Here is a 26,833-nt window from a genome sequence, read left to right on the forward strand (position 1 = left end):
TTAAACAAACTACGTTGACCGGATTAAAATGGAATATCTTACTAGTTTGTGACTTCCCAGTTGTATGGACACATTTATGATTTTAAACATGAAGATTATATTTCTTATTTATATTTCGTTACACTATTTTTCCCAAGTGAACTCTTTTGGTAAGTGGAATGATTTTTACTATTTATCATTTCGTTATGTAGAAGGAAATGTTTCAGTTATTATATATCGTAAATTTCGTCGAATCGTATAATTCTTAAACACCTAAATGCTTGTAAAGATTATATTGTTAATTAAAAAAAACATTAACAAATAAAAGACTAATGTAAAATAATCATAATGGTTTCCAAATCAACAGTAAATTTATTGACAAACAGGGTCTTGAATTTAAAAACAAGGTGTATACAGTATTTCCCATGGTATTTTTTCAAAGTTTTATCATTATACTTTGGCATATTATATATATGAAAAAAAATGATTAGAACCTTTTCAGGGAATATTCTTTTGACTTCAAAGAATTTTGCATCATCTTGAAATGCATGAAATTAGAAATATATAAAACAACAAATGTTCAATTTTAAGCTGCTCTTTGACTGGAATCAAATAATGATTACTATGTACCATGGTTCTCCTGCCAGATGAGTGAGCTTGATAATTGTAGGAAAAACACAACTTAAAGTAGAAGTGAAATTTGGCATTTAAAAAAGTAAATACGAAAGAAGAAATACACAATTACTGAAACAAAGTAAGGGGAAGGGGGTTTAGTAAGAACGGTCTCAGATATAGTGTATAATACATCTTGGACAATATATTGCACAGTCTGACCCTCGTCATAGCAACAAGATGTACATAGGAAAAGTTCGGTCATCCATACGAGTATTCAAACCTTGAAATGTTTCAGAATATACTGTATACATGACACTTTATTATAAGTTGCCCCGATCATAAACCCCATAAGTTAATTTTCAAAATACCAGAAACTGCTACCTGCCCATCTCAAGCTCTTTCCTGAAATCAGATAAAAAGAGTATTCCTTCTTGTCTTAATTGAAGAAGTTTTTGAAGACTAAATAATTCAAAAAAAAAATGTATACCTGATAAAATAAGTTCTCTTATAATTTTATAATAAACAAAACCTTCCTTGTGGTTTCTTTTGCAGAACAACTTATCAAACCAGGAATAACTGTGGCTACAAGTAGTTCAGTGGGATGGGGAGGCTTTGCAAACAAGACAGTCGATGGAAACTATTCACAGAACAATTATACATTCTGCATGCACACAGCAGGAAGACGCCGAGAGGAATGGCTGAAAATTGACTTAGGAAATTTTTATAATTTGAAGAGTGTCAAAATTTGGTACAGGGGCGATAGTAAGGAATTTATTTTTTTTTTCAAATATATTATACGTTTAGTTTTAACCTAAAGAAATACCTGGTTAATTTAACTAATGTGCTTCATAAAACATTCGTCGTGATTAGTAATCATTCTGTTTACTAGCTAAGATAGTGAGAGGTGAACTGGGGTCGTAAATATACTTAGATACCTAGTGAAAATTACATATAAATAACATTATTTACTAATGTTATCTTGTAATTCTACCAAATACATAGTAAAACTACTTTTGAGGTTGTGCTGGAATGAACATAAAAATGTCTTTTTAGTGATTTTTACTAGTTATGTTTTTTTTTTCAGTGTATGGTTATGTAAATAATCTTTTTTTTTGTAAATCTTAAATACTAGAGCTTAACTAACATTTAATTGGTAAGATATTTAATATAAATTCCTTTATTGTTTGTTTTAATTGTCTGAAATTTAGTGTGTTAATAGCCTATATTATGTTTTTTGTATCACACAAAAGAATTTATTTCTGAAAAGTTTTTTTCTTTCAGGTGAAGCCATCATTTTATTTATTGCAGTTTCAAAAAGATTAAAAATCACATTAATTTTTTTCAGACAAATTATTTTTTGCATAAAATAAGATTTTGTCGAATTAGGCAAAATGTATTGCAATAAAGCACATGCCCTGTGATTTACATCCTATAACAAATAAAAAATTCTTTAATCATATAATGTTTCTGAAAAAATGAATTGAAAAAAAAATTCAGTAGAATTTTTCCTATATTTATATGATTTTTTTTCCAAAGTTATTTCTATAATTTTTTTTATTTTAGAAAGGAATGAAAGTGAAAACACCAAAAGATTGAAAGGGTTTTCTATCCGTTTGTCCAAATCACCGGAACCAATTCCTATTGAAAAATGTTATCAGGATCCTGGAAATGAATCACTTCCGGTCATGATAGCGAGGCCCTGTAAAGGTGTGGCCCGGTATGTATGGTTCTACACAGACAAAAACAATGGTGGTGGAGTGTTCCTGGAAATCTGTGAAGTGCATGTTTACGGTAAGACCAAACTTGTGGGTTTTCCAAACTTTTAACTTGAACAAAACTTATCAATTTAATGTCATATAGGTTATGGTAAGAATTAGAAAAAAAATATAACTTCTATTTACTATTCTTTTGGATAACTAATCTGTTTTACCGTAAAGGGATTTTCAAATGTGAATCAATTATAAATGTTTTTATGCGTTTTTAATGTGAAATACATGTTTCATTTTCAATAGAAACGTACAGATGATTACCAGTACATGTATGAATGCCAAAAAGCAACACCATCTACCCCAATATTTTTTTTTAATTTGTTTACTATCAAATCTTTTCTCAAAACAATGTGACGATTTTATTTTTATTCATCTTATCTATCGAACACAATGAGAAGACTACTCTTATATAAAAGTATATCTTAATAAAAAATTTATATACATTGATATTGAGTTTAACATTATCAGATCAATCAACATTTTGTAAGACTGTTGAGAAAACTTTTTATCGGTATTCGATGGTTTAGGTTGTCCAGAAAAGCATTATGGCGAGAACTGTTCCAGATGTAGTCGTTGTAAAGATACCTGTGATGTCATAACTGGAAAATGCAGCTGCACAAACCCAGGATATAAACCTCCTAAATGTAAAACAAGTATGTGCCACCTTCTTATACAATGCACGCAAAATATGTGAAATAGTCACATGTTCAAATGTATTTTGAATTTTAGAATGTCAAAATGGTTGGTATGGTGCAAACTGTAAATATCGTTGTCGAAACTGCGTGAATAAAAATGAATGTGACCACGTGAGTGGAGTGTGTAAAAAGGGATGTTCAAGAGGATGGAAAGACATTAAATGTGACCAACGTAAGTGGATATAAATAGGTTGTAAAATATGTGCACTTTTTTGTTAGCTCACCGGAGCCGAAGGCTGATCACATTTTGTCCGGCGTCCGTCTGTCCGTCTGTCTGTCCGTCCGTCGAGCTGTCTGTCTGTCTGTCTGTCCGTCAGTCCGTCGAGCTGTCTGTCTGTTTGTCCGTCCGTCGAGCTGTCTGTCTGTCTGTCCGTCTGTCTGTAAACTTTTCACATTTTCGACTTCTTCTCAAGAACCACTAGGCCAATTCCAACCAAACTTGCAACAAAGCATCATTGGGTAAAGGGAATTCAAATTTGTTCAAAAAAAGGGCCACGCCCTCATTCAAGGGGAGATAATTGAGAATTAGTGAAAATTTGGTGGTATGTTTTAAAAATCTTCTTCTCAAGAACCACTGTGCCAGGGAAGATGAAACTTATGGGGAAACATCCTCAGATAGTGTAAATTCAAATTTGTTCAAATCATGTCCCCCGGGGATAGGATGGGGCCGCAATGGCCGACCAAAATTTTATATAGAAATATATAGGAATATTCTTTAAAAATCTTCTTCTCAAGAACAGCAAAGCCATAATTGCTCATATTTATATGGAAGCATTCCCAGGTTGTGTAGATTCAAATCTATTCAAATCATGAACCCGGGGGTAGGGCGGGGCCACAATGGCCGACCAAAATTTTATAAAGAAATATATAGGAAAATTCTTTAAAAATCTTCTCAAAAACACCAAAGCCATAATTGCTCATATTTATACTGAAGCGTCCCCAGGTAGTGTAGATTCAAGTTTGTTTAAATCGTGACCCCCGGGGTAGGGCGGGGCCATAATGGCCGACCAAAGTCTTATATAGAAATATATAGGAAAATTCCTTAAAAATCTTCTTCTCAAGAACAGCGAAGCCCTAATTGCTCATATCTATATGGATGCATCCTCAGGTAGTGTAGATTCAAGTTTGTTCAAATCGTGACCCCCGGGGGTAGGGTGGGGCCACAATGACCGACCAAAGTTTTATTTAGAAATATATAGGAAAACTCTTTAAAAATCTTCTTCTCAAGAACAGCGAAGCCATAATTGCTCATATTTATATGGATGCATCCTCAGGTAGTGTAGATTCAAGTTTGTTCAAATCATGACCCCCAGGGGTAGGGCGGGGGGAAACTTTTGGATTTAAATTTTTCAATAGAAAACCAATTACAACTTTTTCCTAGCCACAATGCTCGGGTGAGCGATGTGACCCATGGGCCTCTTGTTACGTTTTGTTGCCTGGAGGGAAATTTAGGTCCTTAATGCTCTACACAGCTCTGCATGATATATTTTCTTTCAGTTATTATTTTCTCGGCATTAAAAACTCTATGTACAAGCCCAACTTAACTCCAATATCAGACACACATGTCAACCATGAACCTCTAGTCTACAGCTAAATTTCATCAAAAAAGAACATGAATTTCCAGTTTTTTGGTATATACACTGTGACATATCTTTCATTTACAGCATGTAATAAAGGTTTCTACGGTAAGAATTGTAGTAAATCCTGTGGACATTGCGCAAACAAAACAGCATGTCATCCTGTAAATGGCAACTGTCCTTCTGGAATTTGTGAACCAGGATGGAAACATAGAAATGTACAAAGGGGGAGAAAATGCAATAAAGGTGTGTATCTTTTTTCAAAGAGCTAAAGCCACGAATCATTAATTGAAATATGCGCCGTAACTAAAAAAAATAATGAGAATTTCAATAAGGATAGTGTAGACTTGTAGCTTTTCATAACTGTTTTCCTTTATTAGATATCAATAATACTTTTCCAAAAAGAGATTTGACAATATTGCATTGTTTTTGAATGAAATTTACAAGAGGAACGTCAATAATTGTAACGTAACGTCATTACATCGTAACGTCGAAACAATTTCTTTGCAATAGAACATTCTACAGTACTTAGTAACTGCTTACCTTTGTACACCTGAGCGTTATAATAGTTCTTTTCTCATCTGTACATGTATTCTAAAAAGTATTTAATATTCTAGTATGTCAGTGCATCATATGACATTATATTGTCTATTAATCCCAGCGCAGTAATTGTTAACCTTTTTCTTAGCAAGAATCTGGGTCTTTTATAAAGAAATTCAAATAAAATTATCAGAGTGAGTATGTTTTGTGTATGTGGCGAACCCCGATTTATTTGTGCATTTTGACAATAGAATAAATGTCTCGCATAATTCGTGAAGTTTTAAAGTGAATTTGGTCTCAAAGACAAGTTCATGTATATACCCGGTATATGGTATATTGTAGCCCTAAATACGAGTTTTTCTAGTTATATCATAATCAGCTAGATAATATTGATGTGTCTATTATCAGATTTTATGACAAGATCAAAGTTAATTCAGAACATAAAAGTAAATGAATACACATAACTTCTTAGTTTTTATCATTCAACCCCCTTTCAAGACGAAATATGGTGCATTTTGATTCAAATTTAAATAATCACATTCTTTCGATTCTTATGCTCTTTCTTGTGGGGTGGGGGGGGGGGGGGGGTATGACGTAAGACAATTAAGCGTTTTAATCTTTAAAACATTTTTATTATGTACTGCATAATAAATTTTTTTTATATATTGCTGAAAAAAAATCAATTATTTTAATCAGCAGAGCATTGTTGCTTGTCTCCAATATTACACTCATATAAAATATTTATAATCGCTATACACAGTCAGCATGGTTAGAATTACATTATAGTACTACCCGGAAATGGGACGAATTAAATAGTATAGTTCCCATCTCCGCCACTTCGTTTTGGGCCAAATCGGCAATCCTCGGCTGAATCCCTCACGCTCCATTCATTCGAGGTACGAGCCACCCAAAGAGCTTCGAGTGTTTTGGGCCAAAACGAAGAGGCGGTGGCGGGAAGCAGACTACGAATATCTCGAGACTTTCCGTCGGAAAGGCCCGAGAAGTTCCGATTGTACGAATTATATTTCGATTACTTCCTCTACTTTTTCATTTGATTTTGTTCATCAACGTTTTTTTTTTTCTCTTTTTGCTCCTTTATTCGTCAGAATCACTACTTTACCACAGATTTTTTTTATATTTGAAGAGACACCAACTAAATTACTACATGTAGTCATAGTGGAGGGACATCTTAAGTAAAAAAAAATGTTCCAATTCACGTTCACTGTAGAATTGAAAAAAGGTGATATGCATATAAAATTTAGTGAAAAATAAAGCTTCATTTATTTATTTTTTTTGTTTTCATCCCAAAGTAACACTTTCACGTCACCTCTGCAGGGATTCTCTTCTATTTATAGATAACTCAATCAGTTATCCATTTTGTTAAATCTGTCCGATCCATGTTATGTCTGATCACCTTAGATGTGATTGAGGAAGCCGGTAGGCAAGCAACTTAATTACTACTGAAAGTAAATTAGAGTCCAAAATCCATGTTTATTTTTATTCATTCACTGTGTGCAAATCGTGAGTATGACACCTTTTTTATTTTAATCGGATAATCTTGGTATTTACCTCAATATGCATTCCGATGTTACAAAATTTCAGACACATCTGACCAGCTTCTAAAGTAGTAACGAGACGTACTTTTTCTATGGTAGTATACATGTGCGGATAGAACATCCAGAGATATTCAATTTATTAGATTACCAATATATTTTTCTTTCATTTTTGCGTTTGGGAAAAATCTGCGTCGTATAATTTCTTAAAGGTATGCCAGGGGTCTCACTTCCCCTTCTGCACAAACCTCAAACAAAACTGCCTACTAGATACATGTATAAATAAGCTCTTTTTTTTAAAAATGTAGCCTATAAAACTTTAATGCCCTGTTCACATGGAGAGTTTAATTCGAATTAAACGTAAAGTTACTGCGAATTAGCTTCGCTTAGCGTTCACATGGAGAATTTAATGCGAATTAGTTTACTTGGCATTAGTTTACTGCGCATTAAATTACTTCGCATTAGCTCCGTGTGAACGCTAAGCGAAGCTAATTCGAATTAAATTTTGAGGCATGCGTAATGGCAAAATTAGGTCAAATGCCACATGTACGTGGTCAGCTTGATGTATTTGTGCTATTTTTGAGTGAAAAACGAAGGAAACTTGTGTTAATCACTAAAATGTGTGTACAGACACTGTAACATTATGTCAAATTAATGTATCTGCTCCTGCATAAGGTGACGTGATTTTCAAATGACGTCATAATAGTCGTGCTAAAGCTTGGCTGCAGAAGTAAAATTTTAATTCGCATTAGTTTACTTCGCATTAGCTGTCGTGCGAACGCAATTTAATTCGCATTATTTTGATTCGCATTAGTTTACTTTGCAATAATTTACTGCGAATTAAACTCTCCGTGTGAACAGGGCATTAATATTCATGAAATGGAGAGAGATAGTTTAATGCCCTGTTCACACGACGAATTTATGCCCTGTTCACACGGAGAGTTTAATTCGAATTAAACGTAAGTTTACTGCGAATTGGCTTCGCTTAGCGTTCACATGGAGAATTTAATGCGAATTAGTTTACTTCGCATTAGTTTACTGCGCATTAAATTACTTCGCATTAGCTCCGTGTGAACGCTAAGCGAAGCTAATTCGAATTAAATTTTGGTGCATGTGTAATGGCAAAATTTAGTCAAATGCGTCTTGTCGGTGGTCAGCTCTAAGTACTTGTGATATTTTTGAGTGAAAAACTAAGAAAAAATGTGTTTATCACTAAAATATGTCTCTAGACACTGTGACATTATGCCAAATGCATCTGCTTCTGCATAAGGTGACGTGATTTGTAAATGACGTCATAATAACCCTCCTCACGCCTGACTGTCGAAGTGAAATTTTAATTTGCATTAGTTTACTTCACATTAGCTGTCGTGTGAACGCAATTTAATGTGCATTAGTTTGATTCGCATTAGTTTACTTCGCATTAATTTACTGCGAATTAAACTTTTCGTGTGAACAGGGCATTAATTTGCAGTAATTTAATGCGAAGTAAACTAATGCGAATTAAATTGAGTTCACACGACAGCTAATGCGAAGTAAACTAATGCGAATTAAAAATCTACTTCTACGGCCAGGCGTCAGTAAGGCTATTATGACGTAATTTGCAAATCACGTCACCTTATGCAGGAGCGGATGCATTTGACATAATGTTACAGTGTCTGTACACACATTTAAGTGATTAATTTTCCTTAGTTTTTCACTCAAAAATAGCACAAATACTTCAATTTGACCACGGAAATATAGCATTTGATCTAATTTTGCCATTACGCATGCCTCAAAATTTAATTCGAATTAGCTTCGCTTAACGTTTACACGGAGCTAATGCGAAGTAATTTAATGCGCAGTAAACTAATTCGAATTAAACTAATCCGTATTAAGCTCTCCGTGTGAACGCTAAGCGAAGCTAATTCGCAGTAACTTTACGTTTAATTCGAATTAAACTCTCCGTGTGAACAGGGCATTAGTCTAGAGCTTAAACGTTAGCTAAACTAACATTTACTGTATATAACGTTATGCTACATGTATTTAATAGAGTTTCAAAATACATATATTTTACTCTTAGAATGTAGGAATGGGAACTATGGATCAAACTGTAAGGATAAATGTAGCAGACACTGTGCAAGAGGATTACCATGCAGAAAAACGGATGGGATCTGTGTTGAAGGTTGTGCAGCTGGATGGAAAAGTCCGAACTGCAGTGAAGGTAAATAAATTTTCATTTTTAAAAACATACATGAAATGTGTTTTTTTCTGTGTGCTTGTACAAATGACTCAAGACCTTTTAATCGAATAAATGCAATAATTCAGTGATTAAGATTGCTGTAAATATAAAGATCGGTGGACTTTAAGATCACAAAATTCGCTTTACAGCATGCAACCATGGTTTTTACGGACAGGAATGTAACAATACTTGTGGTCATTGTGCTAAAAACAAAACTTGTAACAACGTATACGGTTCTTGCCCTTCTGGAGAGTGTGCACCTGGACACAAACCTACACCCGATAGAAAATGTAATCAAGGTAGGTTGAATTAATTTTCAAAGATGTTTATAATATTTAACTAGAAATATGTTGTTTTTTTATAATGGCATATTTTATTTCAGAATGTGAAAACGAAAGGTTTGGAAACAACTGCATGGAAACTTGCAGTGGACACTGTAGAGGGGGATTACCGTGCAATAAAACCGATGGAATTTGCCGTGGAGGGTGTGCAGAGGGGTGGATGAATCCATTTTGCAATGAAAGTAAGTCAACATAAAAGAAACCAAACGAAAGATTATGAGGCGCTTTTCAAAAGTTTTGGCAACTGTTTGATAAAAAATTCACCGTTTAACGGAAATTATTGAGTTTGATATATTTGGAAAGATCAGGAAATATACACACATTGTGACGTCATGTTAAAATTTTCATGAAGTAATAACTCCAAAAATGACATCAGAATATAGAATGTTTAGCATATATTATAGGATTAAACGTTCTTTTTTCAGAATTTATCGATGTGTAAACTCTGCCTTTTTACTCACAAACTGAATAAAAGTGCGAAGCACTTTTATGTAAAGTTTGTGAGTAAAAAGGCAGAGTTTACACATCGATAAATTCTGAAAAAAGAACGTTTAATTCTTATAATTCCAATTACGAATTTTTTAAATTATTAAAATTATTTCCCTTTGAGGCCGCCATACAATCCGTTATTTTGTACGGCGTAGGAATACTTTATGCTGCAAAGAAACGTATACAAGATGAATATCGATAAAATCCAACCTAAATTGTCAAAACAATCAATAAATAAACTTATAAAAACTCATTGATTGTTGTTTAAGTCAACAAATATCGTAAATACGCGTATTCTCCAGAATAATTCGTGTTTGACCATGGCCATGTTGACATAAACAACAACGTCATAACGAAAGTAGCAGACCGACGACGTCCTCGATTTACCCTGGTTCGTTCAAAAATTTAGGGAGAATATGGGATCTGTAGGATGTAAACATATGAATTTCATGCTAAAAAGGCAAGAGTCTGAGGTACGTTTCTTTTCCCTATCACAACCATACCAACTGAATTGATATGGAACGTCGAGAAAATGACAGCATGATCAGCGATTTTTTTTTAAAATTCACACTCGTGATCCGACGTACAGTGACATAAACATGATATTACCGTCTGTCAGTCCTGTTTATCTCTCTTTCATTCATTCATTCGATCATTCATTCATTTTTTATTTCAAGTTTCTTTTAATCATAATTTAAATATAAAACGGACTAGAAGTATCTGTTTTCATTGTTTTTACAACAGTCAAGAAAGTAGTTCTGATCGAAGAATTCATCGATGTGTAAACTTTTTCTTGAATTTGTTTTCGTCCAATCAAAACACAGGGAATCAATAAATAAAATTAAGATTGGAATTATTGAAAAATAACGTTTTAACCCACATAAGACGATCGTAAAAGTGATGCCAAAGCCTTATTTGAAAAAAAAAATATTTGAAAAAAAATTCATTTGCAAAGAGATAAAGTAGGACTATATGGTACTGTGTATCAGCATTTCCATATTTCATCGTATGTTTTGTTTCTAAACAAGCACGGTTTATATCCGGTTATGCTATCATCGACATTCATTGAATACATGTATATATAGCTCTCAATTGTATCAAAATAAAACATGTTCTGTATGAAACTGAAGTATATTAATGCAGTTTTCAACAAATATATTTTGAATAAAAAGACTGTTACCATTTACGAATAAAATTTACAAAAGTTTTGCCCCTTACTTGTTTCTGTTCGTATTTTTTCATATTAATTCAACTTCGGCGCCCAAAAACTCAGTACTGATTATGAATTTTGACTCCCAACAGGATTATAAGTTACAAAGATATGTAAAATACTGTTTATTTCCCATGCATTAAAATTTACGAAGATGCGGAGGTTCGGTGGAGTTTCAATTGCGCGGCGCCATTTTGGATTTTATGAGAAAATGTTAGGCACAGTAAACTTTATTTCTCTTGAGCCTTCATCGATCCCATACATCTGGTAAAAAGTCATGATGAAATTATGCCATCAAATTTTTCTAACAGGATCGTCAAATTTTCTTTGATTGTCAACTTTATCTTTTTCTCACAGTTAGGTCTCTTTTAAGCTAAAGTTTGAACGAAATTCGATAAAAACATGCTAAGTTTGACAATCGCTGAAACCAATTCAGAACAAGAAGATCTCTGAAATAGAACACCATATGATAGATTGTAGTCTATGTTAAAATTCCACCAACTGGCATTTGCGTCCGTTAGTTGCGTCCGAGTAATGGGCAAAAGTTGTTTTTAGAATTTCAATTTTATCAAATTGTGTCTTATGTTACGTCATTTTTATGGTCTGTGTGCTAAACATGCGGAAGTTTGCCGTCATTTTTCGAGTTATTAAGTCACAAAAAATTATAACGTGACATCACAATATGTGCATATTTTTCTGATCTTTCCCACTGATATCAAACTCAATAATTTCCCTTAAACAGTTACTTTTTTATTAAACAGTTGCCAGAACTTTTGAAATGCCCCTCGTATTTCATTCCTTTGTATGATAGCGTAAAATGCCTGGATACATACCTCATTTATATAACTTTATTGGTGCCAATTTGAAAGCTATTTTAATAGATGATACAATGATTTTATGGTAAAGCTAACATAGATATTTTTTTAGTATTATAGTATATGCATGCGTATAATTCCTTTCAAACGAATTATATAACATTCTATTCATAATATTCAGTGTGCTAAACATAGCGTTTGTTTAAATTATTTTGATATATCATTATAATGTCAAAAATAATTATTTAAAAAGTGTTACTTTTTTGTTTGAATAAAAGCTTATGTGGTACCAATCTTGATTTAATACCGCGGTACTTATTTTGGATATGTTATAATACCCAGAGTTGTTATTCCATCTGAAATTTTCTGTCTTTACATCTTTGTTCTTGAATATAAGTTAACTTTTTTTCTGAAATGCGACTTTATAATTATAGTTATCCTAAATTATCTTATCTTCTTGACAACTATTCTGCTCTTCAGTTGAGCGAAAAATATTCTCTTTCTAGCATGCAGTCGTGGTTTTTATGGAATGGAATGTAGATTACGCTGTGGGAAGTGTGCCAAAAACGCAAAATGTAACCATGTGAATGGTTCTTGTCCTTCTAGCGACTGCATACCTGGATTTAAACAAACAGACGACCAGATGTGCAATAAAGGTATATTGATGAGTCTTTTCAATTTTGCAGATCTTGTGGAGGAAAAATGTCAATTTTCAAATCATTTTTTTTTCTAGAATGTGATAACGGAACGTTTGGAAACAACTGTGAGAAAAACTGCAGTGGACACTGCGCAGGAGGAATATCCTGCAATAAAACCAACGGAGCCTGTCCCGGAGGCTGTAAAGATGGATGGATATCACCCAAATGCAATGAAAGTAAATCTATGTTGTATGATGTAATTGATAATTACGATACATTCAGTTGTATGTCATTGATTTTTTTAATCATCTTAGCAATTGAAGATGTATTGCAATCAGAGCATATTTTTCGGGATTTTGTACCCTTACGTTAATTTGTAATTGCAAGAATATGTTATCTGAATTCTAATTACAATCTCTTCAAAGTTATTTTCGAAAAAAAAAAACTTTGCTTTAGGTTTTTTTCTGAACTCGAAACAAATGATTTATAAGGACAATATCTATTTGGTTTGTCTCACAGGTTGTCATGAGTAAATAATGTATATATGTATTTTACTTCATATATCAACCAAACACCGAAAACATTTGGGATTTTGTAACATGTCGAAAATTGTGTCTTATTTTCACAGCATGTAAGACAGGATACTACGGTACAAATTGTAGTTTGTCCTGTGGATCTTGTGCTCTGAAGGAAACATGTGATCACGTGACCGGTTCCTGCCCTTCCGGTCTCTGTAAACCAGGATGGAAGAAAACACGAGATAACCGATGTGATCAAGGTAAAAAGTAACCTGCTCTAGTAACCAGTTACATTTATGTAAGTGATCATTCCCCTATACGATGACGTATTTAGCTAACGACAATTCTGCACACAATGTTTTCATTTCAAATTCACTTTAAGCATTGACACACCTACATACTTTTGGACTCAAAAACAGAGCCACTTTATGCATAAACTCTTTAAAATAATTTTACAATAAATCTTATTTTAGGTGAAATTTCACCAATTTGGCCAGACAAAAGAAAAGATATGGAAATCAATAATACATTTTCAGTAACTTTGCTGAAATTTTCATGTTAAATGATACATTGAAACAGTTTTAGTACACATAAATATCTGTTTATAGAATGTGATGAAGGAACCTTTGGAAAGCACTGTATGTATAACTGCAGTAGACACTGTGCAGGGGGAGTTCACTGTAATGTAGTTGATGGGGCTTGTTCTGGAGGGTGTAGTGACGGTTGGACAAATGACCAGTGCAATGAAAGTAAGTCGACTAGATGATTTTTAATAAAGATAAGAAAATAAAAGAATGTGATTGGTGGCTTAAGATTTATTTTGTTTAGTTTTTGCCTTGATTTATTTAAAAAATATCTGGATATCATAGGAAGTTGGTGGCATGTTATTGATAATATTGTTTTGGATATATCTTTTCCGTTAAAAATGATAAGACATAGAGAGATAATTTCTGATAATATCAGATATATGCACAATGTAAATATATTAAAATAGAATGAGAGTCCTTTCTTAAAATTGTCATTGTAGCATGTGGTATCGGGCTATATGGCAAGGACTGCCAGGAAAAGTGTGGTCACTGTGGAGATCATGAGACCTGTAATCATATCAACGGATTATGTCTAAGACATTGTGAACCTGGATACCAAGGAGAGAAGTGTGACATCGGTCTGTGATTATTTCAAGGCAGCATGCTTTTTGTTCATATGTTTCTGTTTATATTATTTTGTTCTCATACAAGTATTCATCAAACTATGATCATGCCTTTTAAGAATCGAAAAATCTAATCCGAAATTCAATTAAATTCAATTAAACTGAGTTTTCAACTTGTCTATCTACGAAATGTTTTTTATTTGCTTTTAATGTAATTTAGAGTGTGACGACGGGGCATTTGGATTTAGCTGCAATTTCTCTTGTGCTAAAGGTTGTTTGTCAATCTGCAATAAGAAAATAGGAGCCTGTGATCAGTGCCTATCGGGGTATATAGGAGATTTCTGCAATATAACTGGTAAAATTTAGTGAATATTACAAAGAAAATTTGGTTTCTAACGGATTTAGAATTTGTATAAATGAATACCTATGCATTTTCTTCATTCTACATGTACGTCTTAATAACCATTTGTATTAAACTTGAACACAGATTTCTCTACACAACAATCTATTATAAGGACTTTAGCATGTGTGAATACATAAAAAAAATTCTCATTGTCCTGTATATTTTATTTACATTCTCAATCTACATGGTCTTAACAGAACCAGGCTTTTAAAATCAGGGAAAATCCTTATCAGATCATTATTAAAAACATGAAAAAAGGCATATTTAATCATATGCTGACTATTGTGTTTATCATGCATATAATGTTTTCCTGTTTAAACGAATACAAATTCAATAAGTAAACAACTTGCACATCCGGATTATATAAAATTACATTAAAAAGTCGTATACTACGTTGTATAATCGCCAGAAATGCTTTGCTATAGACAATATACGATATGTTCTTTAAAAAAATGGATGCAAAATATTAGATTTTTGTTCACTTCAAATAATATCGGGATTAATTTAAATGTTGTTGAATTGAAGGCTCCATATTTTGACCTGGACTAGGCACTTATGCTCATATTGGAAATTTTTTGTATTGCCAGTAGTGTCATGAGATATCGTTTGAAATGGTCTCATCAAAAGGAACTTCCTGGTTGATTTTGATTGTGCAAAAATGTAAAAATATATTCAAGTAATAGCGTGTTAATAATTCAAGAGGAACAATTCAGTTGCAGAATCACAAGCACAGGATTCGACAGTCCCTGCTGCAGGAGTAGGTGTTCCAATTACCATACTTGTCATCATAGCACTCACAGTTTTAGCGGTTGTTCTCTTGCGGTAAGAAGGATAAGAGAAATCTTTTGTAACAATGTTATTTTTTCTGTACTATCTTTCTAGAAACTATTTACAGTCTGTTCATTAATTTTCATTGTCAAAATTTATAAATATATTGTATCTAGGAAAGCAAGACTAAAGAAAGCTGCTGATTTAGAACTGCCAGAGAGGAAAAAACTATCTATTAACGGTATGACTACATGTACATTGAAGAGCTTAGGAAAGAAAAAAAAATATTATGTATATCGCCTTTCTTACACTTTAAATAATAAAACCCTATGGATTATTAATTCGTTGTATAAATACATAAATTTATTTAGTATATATCACAGTAATGTTACATTGATATTTAATAAGTAACAGCAAATTGCATGTATATGTGCATGTAACAAAGGAATTAATTTTTTGAATTATGAAAGATTTAAGAGTTTGTTTTTTTTTTCTCAAAAAAATACCATTTAAATATATGGCACAATGTTTATATACATTAGTCTTTTGTATGCAGACCTGTCTGTTTGAAATTTGATTTAAATCTGATAAACATATTTATAAAGAAAAATTATTTAGATTCGCCAGAAAATGAAACAAATGGCAATGTTGTCACATCTGGGTACGGTGGAAATGTAGAAGAAAATGCTTTACTAGAGAATTATGTCACAGACAACAGTCTAACAAACACAATCATCAAAATAACTGATCTGGAAAAAATAATCAAAATATTTTCGTCGGAGGAAAATAAGAGATTCAATGAAGAATTTAAGGTAAATCAGAATAAATTAAATTAGTTTGTATTTCTTTTCATACATATGTACAAAATCAAAGGAAATAATTCTAAAGAAGCCAGCTAAAATTCAAGCCAAAAAAAAGTTATTCATTCTTCTGAAACTCTATAATTTCATTTGTATTGTATTTAAGAGCATTTATACAGTGAAATCAAACAAGTGAGATTGTACAATATTAAGAATTTGCTACTGTTTAAGATTTGCCATGAAATTGCCAATCTTTCTAGTTAATGTTACACCTTTATATTCAGATTTTTCTATTTTCTAATTAAAAAAAAACACCTTTCACATGTTGGTTATAAAATCCAATACGAAATTCATTTATATAACTTGAAATGTCTTAAACTTAACGTTTTTGTATGTTTCACTTCTTCATTGAAGAATTCTGTTTTTTTTCCAGCAAATACCATATGGAGAGCAAAAGCATATCCCTTGTTCTGTGGCCAAACTACAACAGAACATGCCGAAAAACAGATACAAAACTACATTCCCGTGTATGTAAACGCTAAAAGTACTAAAACGGTATTGTTGATGAAAAAATAAAATTATTTAAATAGTTGATTGACCATTTTATATTTTTTTATTCAATTTTAAATTCATATTTCAAATTACTTTGAAACATGGAATTTTTCTTTTTTAGAGATCTTTAATTTTTTCGGGACATTCTCTTTGCATTAACCTCATTAATATTTCATATTTACATATACAAAAAGGTGTAATGCATGGCCATATATCATACAATTTAATGTCAATATAATTTTTTTTCGTAAGATGACCATTCCCGCGTGGTGTTGAATGTTTCCCCGGATAATGACTACATCAATGCAAATTACATTAAGGTACTATTTATTCAATATTTCTTAATTTGAAGTAATCTACAATTTACACATAAAAACATTTATCAATTTATGAACATTTTAAGGCATATGCAAGGTATATGTGCACAGACTCTACAACGTACCTTTTCCACTGATAATTTTTATGATACATGTCAATTTTAGATATCATAAAATATTCTTACACAAAAAAATCAACAAATTTAGTTTTAGCTAATGATTCCTATTTTTAAGGAGGTTTCCATTATAACTAGGCATTATAAAATTGCAACAATGTCCTTTTTAATCTATTTTTTTCAAATGAACAGAGAATAAGGAATTAAAAAAAACTGAATCAAAACATTTTTGTAGGATGTGGCAGGGAAGAGGCGTTATATTGCTACCCAAGGTGAGTCTCTTTAAAAGTGTATCTAAATTTGTAACACTTGAGGAATCGATCAGCAGCAAAACCATATATTTTATCAATTATTATTTACACATTGAATTGACGACGAATTTTTTTCCCGTTATTTCCTGATCTTGACAAGGAGCACACGGCGGGTGTGAACGGTAGACAGAAGATACCGACTCCTCCATGGCACCTCATCCCACCTCTGATGTTTTAAAGGCCCTTGTTTGCTCTGCTCCTATTTGTATTGTTTCATGGACTTTTGAGCTTGGATATTGTTCGTTATCTCCATATATTACATTCATAAATAAGATCAATGCCAAATTGGAAGAAAAGTTGTAAATATTAAGTAATCGAAAGATAAACAAGGTAATGATATTTCTAGTAGACGGTTGACCAGCTCAAAGCAAAATTAGAATCAAAATTTTGTTTCCAGATATTTTGTTAAAGAACAAAATTCTGCTTGCGTTGTTAGATTGTAAAAATAGTTTTGGCAGTTTTCTCGACAATAGAACATTAAGAAAAGACAAATCATTTGGTTTTTTCCCTAAAAACAAATAAATATAATCATAAAAATCTATATATGTTTGCTGCAGTAATGAAACACTTTGGGAAAACGAACAGTATTCAAAATCAAAAGTCCATAAACCAATACAAAATAGGAGCAGAGAAAACACAGACCTCCAAAACATCAGGGGTGGGATAAGGTGCCCTCGAGGAATAATTTAATTTTGAAAATGTGTTGTTTTTTTTTCATCGAGTAGTTGTAAAATTATATTTGTGCATTTTATAGGGCCAAGAAAAAACACGGTACAAGATTTCTGGGAAATGATTTGGCAAGAAGACATCCGGGTTATTGTCATGGTTACTAATTTGATAGAAGGATCAAAGGTATCTTCATAATTTATTTTAATTAGTCACACGTTCGTATATTTTAATTCCGCATGCATTTCTACAGCTAAATAAATATATTGAATGAAACAGTATTTTTGGAGAAAGACAATTTTTTTCTAAAAATCATAGAAATTACTTAGTTTAAAATCTACTAATCAGATAAACATGTCCTTTAAATACATTTTTTGCAACTTGATATGAAACCAACATCTTTTGCATATTTTTTAGCGTGAAGCAAACTTGAATTACATAATGCAACTCAAAGGTTAAGACCTAAATCATTGATTTGATAGCTGAGTAGTTCCTTTATAAATGTTTTATAAAAATTGCCCTGGCACTTAATTTCCACATTGATCCTCATATTGATCCCTTAAAACAGATAAAGTGTGAGCAGTATTGGCCGGGACAAGGGGAACAGATGACGTCAGGACAGTTCTGTCTACAGCTGATGTCACAAAAGGACTACGCCAACTACACACAACGTGACATCAACATGACAAATAAGAAGGTCAGCTTTGAAACAATAAGACAGAAATAGCTTTATGGAATACTTAACAAAAATGGTTCATAGTTTTCACATTTAACATTTGAAATACATTGACACACAAAACTTAAATTCAGACAAGCTTACTTAAAACATTAAATTTTGAAAAGTGAGACCGAGATCAAATGTGAGCTATGCCCTGGGCCAGGAGTTTTGGTGCATGGGAATATTTTATATCATTTATGGGGAAACCTTACTTACAGAAATGCTTCCCTAATGTTTCTTGGTATAATTTTTTTCATTGATTATCTTTTCAAATTAAATTGTAAGGACATTTTAAAAACTACCAGCAAAAATGTTGTTCTTTCGTTTACTCTATGTAAATTTTTAATTGTGTTCCTCATTTACAACAGACAAACGTTGTGAAGACTATCAATCAAGTTCAATTTACGGCTTGGCCCGACCATGGAACGCCTTCACCAATAGAACTCCTCGTCTTTTATCGCCATGTCATGCGCTTAATGCTGATGTATCCCGAGAGCCTACTAGTTGTGCACTGTAGGTAAGATGTAACAACATATATTTACATTACAAAATGTTTTCCCCAAGATTCCTTGCAAATTAGGAAAAATTCTTTTTTTTCTTCAAGAACTAGCATGCTTGAGTAAAAATATTTCCAATGCGATGTAACTGAAGTAAGAGAAGATAGTTCAAACTTTTTTCAAAAAATAATCGTTGAATTACTTATTTAAATATATTTGGCAAGTCATCAGAAATATAATGAACATATGAAAAGAAATGAATTTAATTTCTGAGTATTAATGAGGTACATAAATTATTACGTTTCATGCATATTTATCATGACTTGAAATATGCCTGTGTGAAGTGTCATAGTTCAACTCCTCGTGAACTCTCAAAAATTAAATTCATTCATTAAATATTCAATCAAAAGCTGTCATTAAATCTTTCAGTTACATTTTTTTTGTGACTTGCGCTGGATGTTAAAGAGACAAGGCTGTTGGTTCGAGTTTTGAACAAGACGATGACTCTTTTTTACGATGGAATACGAAAATGATCAAAACCTTATAATGAAATAACAAATTATAAATATTTAGCATAAAACTATGAAGCTGTTAATCAATAAACATTTACAATCAATATATTATAGATAGCTTTATCAGAATCAAAGGAGATAACTCAATAACAATAACTCAATAATTATATATAATGAAAATTCCACAATAATATCTTCCACTTCTTTTAAGAAATGAATTTAATTTTTGAATCGCGCTTCATGAAATATGCCGACGTGAAGCGTCGTAGTTCATAACATCATGAATCTTCAAAAAGTTAAATTCATTTCTTATATTTACATTATTTTTCTGATGATTTGCCATAAATTTTTGCCGTTCAGCTGTCATTTTTAAAACAAAACAGTGATATATGCACTATATTTTTTGAACTTATGACGTAACAATGAGACAGATATAATCATACTTTTTGATACATACCTAATGTAGTTCATCCCAGAAAATATACTGCATTTTATTTTGTAAAGAATGATAAGGGAAATTTATTGGAAATGTAAATATTAATCAATGAATATTTATAATGAAAATTTTACAATAATTATTATTTCAATGTATATGTACATTATGAATTGTGGTTTGGTATAAAAACAATGAACATCCACACCATTCAATGGGAATGGGTCATATACTGAACAGTAAATAAGCTGCCTACACTAGACAGCTATAGGGTAAAAATTCTCAATATCTACTAATCAACAATAAACAACTTTATAGATATCTACACTAATCATAAAATAAAGTTTACTTTGAAAATATGAAAAAGTGAGACAGCAATATAATAACTTTTTACACATAACTCTTTATCTAAGGTCTCACTCCCACTATTCATTTACCCCAAGAAAATTAAAATTTAAGGAATTAAGTGCAAAAATTACAGATTTCAAATTTAATTAAAATTAGAATCTTATTACTCATTAGTATATGAAAGATTTACTTACCATGCAAGGAAATGTATGCCTTAATGTCAATGTCTAATACGTAAAACAAAGTATACTCAATGACAAAACTGCACTTCCATCACATGTGGCAACCAAGCAAGAATTGACCAAAAACACAAAGAAAACTTGGAGGAAAAAAAAACACTAGAAAAGCATAAGACAACACTAAAAAAAACAATGGAACTACAAGATACAAAATTATCTTGGCCAGAATATAGCTAACTCTGGACCTCTCTGGAATAGAATAATTTAAAAACCAATACCTACAGGTTAAATGAATAATTATGTATTTCAGCTGAAGAAGTGTGCTGCTAGTAAAATCATATGCATAATTAAATTACTGAATAAATGAACATGCAATATGCGTTGCTATGCACATGCACATGTGCATAATATATTAAAACATGAGTCATATTTCCTTGGTCAAGGGAAAAAAACTTAAAGAAAGCTTAAGTTGAAAACTCAATTTACTCTGTACATTGGTTCCTTGACTCTGATACATTTATTTATTTTTTATTTATTCATTTTTTTTCTTTCTTTTTTCTTTTGCATTAATACCTACTTTGAGTCAGAAAAAAAAAATAGAACCAAATACCAACATTTTGATTGAAAAAATCTTAATTATAATCTCTTTGTCAAATATTGTCTCTCTGTTTGTCTGTTGAAAAATTGAAAGTACAGGCGATGATAGATCTTTAAATCAATATGCCCATCAAAAACAGGGGTATATTGAGATGGTGGGGTTATGGCTTTCATATTTCACAAGAGTATTCTTTTTGAGAAGACCTTTCTTTAAGCACCCCCAAATTTTACCTCTTGACCTTTGGGTTTGATCTAATTTTACAAAAATTACCACACTTTTATATTGGCTATAATTTTTTTGAGCAATTGGAGCTAAGGTTTTCATTATTCATATGTGTATCCATTGTGACAAGACCTTTACAGCTGGTATAAATAATTTTGACCCCCTTTTATAAAAACTTTAACCTTTGTCATAACTTTTGAACTGTTAGAACTACCTGGGCTTTCATACATGTAAATCACAGATGCATTCCTTGTAGCAAGACCTTCCTTTAGGTTCTTTCACTTTAGACCTTTTGACCTTGACCTTTGGAGTTTTACATGCATATGAGAGAATTCAACCCTCGCCAAAAGCTGCCATACGGTGACCGTCTTGGGGCATCAGTGTTTCACGAAAAACATCTTGTTTTTCTCATTTTTCTATCAGTATTGCTGCTTTTGTACACCCAGTACGTTTTTCAAGTGTCATGTCTTTTTGTAAAATCCTATTTTGGCTTTTGCAAAATAAAAATGTAATTGAGGGTAGGTAATACATATAACCACATTGATTTGAATATCACATTCATTTCACTCTTCCTTTTCAGTGCAGGAATTGGTAGGACAGGGACCTTTATTGCATTAGACGCCCTGTACAAACACGGACAGAAAGAGGGAAAGATAGACATAGTAGAGTACGTTAAGATCATGAGAGAAGATCGTATGAACATGATACAAAATGAGGTATGTTATGTGTGGTTTTTTTGTCTATTAGCAATGTTTATTAAAATGTCTGCTAAATGTCCTATCATACTTACGGTAATTAATGTCGAAATACATGTATTCTGATATTGAAACCTCGCCTGGAAATTTCATTGATGGTTAAAACTTACATGACCTCATCTTTCAATCTTCATTATATAGTAATATAATAAAAAGAAGTTTTTTTTAAGCAATGCGCAGAAAATCTGGTTATTTTCAGGATCAGTACGTCTTCTTGTACAAAGCTCTGTACGAGATTTTCAAAACCAAAGGGAGGCTACTGAGTAAGGAACACTTCATTGAGGAAGTGACGTCACAGTTAATGTCAAATAAAGCTGCAAACGCCTCTCAGTTCAAGAAAGAGTTCAATGTGAGTATAGACGAGTCTGAGGAGTTTAAGAAAGAAATTCAAAGTGTCATCGAGTAAGGAAAAATAAAAGCGGTTTAATGTATGTTTCTAAAAATTTCTTTACTTCTAGTCATGCATGATTTTTTTTCGGGGTCTTTAAAACGGAATACTTTGAATAAAGTAATTTTAATATTGTCTTTTAAAAATGTGTAGTCTGTTTAACTCCTTAATATGTCCTTAAAAATATGTGAGTATAAAATCATCATAATGATACAAAGTGATTGACAAAGACTTATTCATTTTTTTATTACCTTCAATGTTAAATGTATTTAATGTATTTGATGAATGAAATTTTGCCACACTTACAAATGCTTACTTTTTAGTATCAGTGTCAAGGTTTCTATAACAAATATTTGCATCACAAGCTGAAGGGCATACCAATAAATCATGGCAAATTCGACATAGATCCCGATGCAAATTATGTCACTTCCGTTTTGCACAGAATTAACTAACTCACACACTTACTTACAAATGTACACACACAACTGCTTTAATATAAATTATATTTTCGTTGTGAGTAGATACTTAACTTTCTTCTTCTTTCTGCAGGAGCTTCTCTCAGACAGACCTGTATTGGAGGAGAAAGATACTAAAGAAGCTCGAGAAAACCTCGATCTAAACATGACGCAAACTGTTCTTCCAGGTAAAAAACAGGGAGAAAGAAAACAAAATAATAATATTGTTAATGTATTGTATGGAAGCAATGAAAATACATTCAAATCTGAAAAAGATGACTAAGAATTTTGTGATTTTCGAGTACCACAGCATAGATAATTCTTCTGCATAATACAATGATGTATGGTCTATTGATGATTTTAATTTTCAAAAATGTTTAATATTCTTGTATGATGATGCCTAACATTGCCAAATACCTCATATTTGGCCTTTTTAACAACAAAGAATGACAAAACAACGAGAATTTCTTAACATTTAACCTTCCCCCTAAAAAATTATTCAAAATTATATAAAATACAAATTGGTACTTCGGGGCTAAAATAGTTTGTCGAAAATTGATATCATTTGTTTTATTATATCCATATCTATATATGTTTTAATTGTTTTATTTAAACAGCTGACGATGTAAGAGTATCGCTGACGTCATACGTTCGAGGGCGTGGCAGCTACTACAATGCCGTTTCAATTTCAGTAGGTCAATCAATTCTACACAGTTTCATTTTTAATTGGTAATTTTATATTTAATTTTTCAAAATTATTTAATATAACTATATAGAATATGTATTTTTCATAAGATTATATTTTTCACGTTATGCACAGTCGTACACTCTAAAAGGAGGAATAATTGCTGCACAGTACCCAGTAGAGGGCGCTGCAGTCGATTTAGTGCGCTTGCTCATTGATCAGGAATGCTCTATTTTGGTGTCTGTCAACCAACTCTCAGATATTGCATCTGTAAGAAATAATTATTATCATAATATTTAGTTTTGATAAAGAATATTTATTGTTAATGTAATAAAAAGGGGAAATTATTACAACAAAAATTATAACATAATTATAGCCAAAAAAAAAAAATAAAAATAAAAATAAATGTTTTATTTTCATTTAAAGTTCTTTCTTCTTGAACCAAAATAAGAAAACAATGAATTAATTTTAGGATGCAAATAATTAATTTTCACCAGGTCCACTTACTAATAATCAATAAAAAAAATTTCAACATTTCTAAACTCTTTTCAAAGTCAGCAGAGTGGATGACGACTTCAGCAGAGAAAAGCGTCATCTCGCCGTATAAGACGATGCTTGGTACAGGTCGAAGTTTGTCAAACAAGCTCAAGATGACTGTTTTAAAAATGAAGCATGACAAGGTAAAATAGAGAACTGAAGTGTTATCAACTAATAGACTTTTGTGAGAAGCACTGACTTTTGCAGTTGACAATCTTTGACAATGAAATTCACAATTAATTCTATGTTTAAAATAAAGATAAAATGTTAAAATTCCTTTTTTCCTTCAATTATCCACGAAATGTTTGTATGTCTGCTAGATGATATAAATTAAATGTATCCATGGCTAGTATTTTATATAAAAAAAAAATTATACTACCGGAAATTTCAGGATTCAGAATGGCACACAGTAAAAGTGTTCGAAGTTTTTAACTGGAAGGGTAGTGAAAAACTTCCAGCAGAAGAGGATGTGCTTGTAGAATTGATGAACACAATTCAGGAGTACGTCAAGGATCCGTCCACGAAAATAACAGTTTTGTCAAGGTGAATTTAGGAACATGTTTTTGTGTAATTAAAAAAGGAGGAATTATTTTTTTGCGAAGGTAAAAACGTTTTTTTTTTTATCAATTCTTTATTGTCGTTGAAGATTTTTTTTTTTCTGGATTATTAAAGCATCTTAATTTGTCCTAGTCCAGAAATAGTCATGATCTCTGTGTTAATAGGGCCCTTTATATCGTTATAATAAAAGTTGTTGAAAAATACTTATGTAAACTACATATATGAAAACTAAATAAATGTAATTTTGCTTTCATAGCATGAAGGGGGAGTTTTTTCTTGTCTATTTTGTTCAGCTTTTCAAATTAGGAGTGATTTAAATGAAGATATTCATATAAAATATATTTGATTCTGACAGAGATGGTGCGACTGGATGTGGAATTTTCTGTGCCGTGTATAACGCCATACAACAGCTACAACAGGACAATGAAGTAGACATGTTTACTATAGTCCGGCAGTTACAAATGCGTAGACCGGAAATGATTTCTACCATGGTATGCATTGGAACGTTAAATTTAGGTTTTCACTGGAAATACATTAAATTATATTACAGGTGTTACAAAATAGCTTAGGGTCAATTATAAAAGGAAAACAGACATTTTTTAAGGTCAAAACCTAGATCTTTTTTTCTGATTTTGTGAATTTTGAAAAATAAAATGGTTATTTGGCACTGTCGTGTTGTAAAATAGTGGAGTTACTGGGTGGCAGTAAATACAAAACTTACATGACAACTTGTGCTCATGTTGTAGTTTTGTCTAGTTGTCATGTTGTAAATTTTGTATTTACTGCCACCCGGTAAATTCAAAATTTACAACATGACAGTACTGTAGCAGTGGTCTATATTAAAAGTATACACTTATCCACTGGCTGTTAGTGGGATAGCTTCTTTATCAAACCTGCAACAGGGAACTATTCCCCGAGAACTCACAGCCAGTGGATAAGCGTTTTATTATACTGATGCACGGTTGGAACTCTTCAGTGTTTGAGGTACCGCTGACCAATCAAATGACAGAAAATGAAAATTGGTGCTAAAATTTGCATGAAAAATTTCCCGGGTGGATAGTAAAAACTATACCCCGGGGTATAGCTTTCCTATGCGTGGAAATTTTAGACTATAGAAAAATAGTTATTTTACCTTTATTACTTTATATAGGAAACATTTTAACAGAAGTATAATAAATACATGTACATATATCTAGAGTGAGAGGGGGAGTACAGACTTACCTTCAACCACCTTTTAAGTTAATATTTCTTTTAAATACGCATAGTAACATCATCTTTGTTATGTGTTATTTTTGTATTTTCCATTTTTTTTTTCTGTAGTCCGAATACCAGTGCTGCTGTAAGGTTGTGGCAAATTTCTTCTCCGCCTACAAAGACCACATTTATGAGAATGCTCAAGGACGACAGGAGGTCACCAAAATGGAGGAAAATATTTACGCAAATACAAGTCCTTAAGAACTAATTATGTGAATGGCATATACTGATTTTTTATGAAATTGAATATATCTATTTTTGTTTAAGTAATTAGTACATTTGTGTATAGTTTTTACGTTAGAATATATATTGATACACGTTCCCATTATTTACATACATGTCCATTACAGGCACTGTAGTTTATGAATTTAATTGTGTATAGTTTTTACTTTAGAATATATATTGATACACGTTCCCATTATTCACATACATGTCCATTACAGGCACTGTAGTTTTTGAATTTGTATGCATATTTTTATTCAAAGAACGACGGAACACGGAAGAAATTTTAAGAAAATTAAACTCGTAAAATGTTATATACAATAAAACAACAAAAATAAATAAATAAAGGTTGATTGCCATACATTGGCGTCGAAAGCAAATTGAAATATTGGGGGGGGGGGGGGGCAAGTGTAAGAGAACAAATTCAAACCT

The 26,833-nt window shown here is 31.9% G+C and overlaps 1 protein-coding gene across 1 annotated transcript; it reads left to right on the forward strand.

Moving 5' to 3' along the window:
• On the forward strand, positions 1-26,549 carry LOC134237898 (uncharacterized). Its single transcript, XM_062720074.1, has 33 exons — positions 1-149; positions 1,147-1,356; positions 2,158-2,385; positions 2,891-3,016; positions 3,093-3,230; positions 4,723-4,881; positions 8,788-8,928; positions 9,096-9,245; positions 9,329-9,469; positions 12,308-12,457; positions 12,535-12,675; positions 13,068-13,217; positions 13,566-13,706; positions 13,985-14,122; positions 14,328-14,462; positions 15,224-15,332; positions 15,455-15,519; positions 15,897-16,090; positions 16,512-16,605; positions 16,883-16,950; positions 17,299-17,335; positions 18,129-18,226; positions 18,609-18,737; positions 19,127-19,275; positions 22,128-22,263; positions 22,502-22,651; positions 23,240-23,333; positions 23,763-23,836; positions 23,966-24,100; positions 24,385-24,510; positions 24,759-24,910; positions 25,281-25,416; positions 26,246-26,549. The coding sequence occupies exons 1-33, from the start codon at positions 65-67 to the stop codon at positions 26,378-26,380; spliced, it is 4,314 nt and encodes a 1,437-aa protein (XP_062576058.1). The 5' UTR covers positions 1-64; the 3' UTR covers positions 26,381-26,549.
• Positions 26,550-26,833: the final 284 nt, after the last annotated feature.

Source organism: Saccostrea cucullata, unplaced genomic scaffold (assembly GCF_032062105.1).
Source record: "Saccostrea cucullata isolate Sc308-1 unplaced genomic scaffold, CSIRO_AGI_Scuc_v1 ctg738, whole genome shotgun sequence".
NCBI lineage: Eukaryota > Metazoa > Mollusca > Bivalvia > Ostreida > Ostreidae > Saccostrea > Saccostrea cuccullata.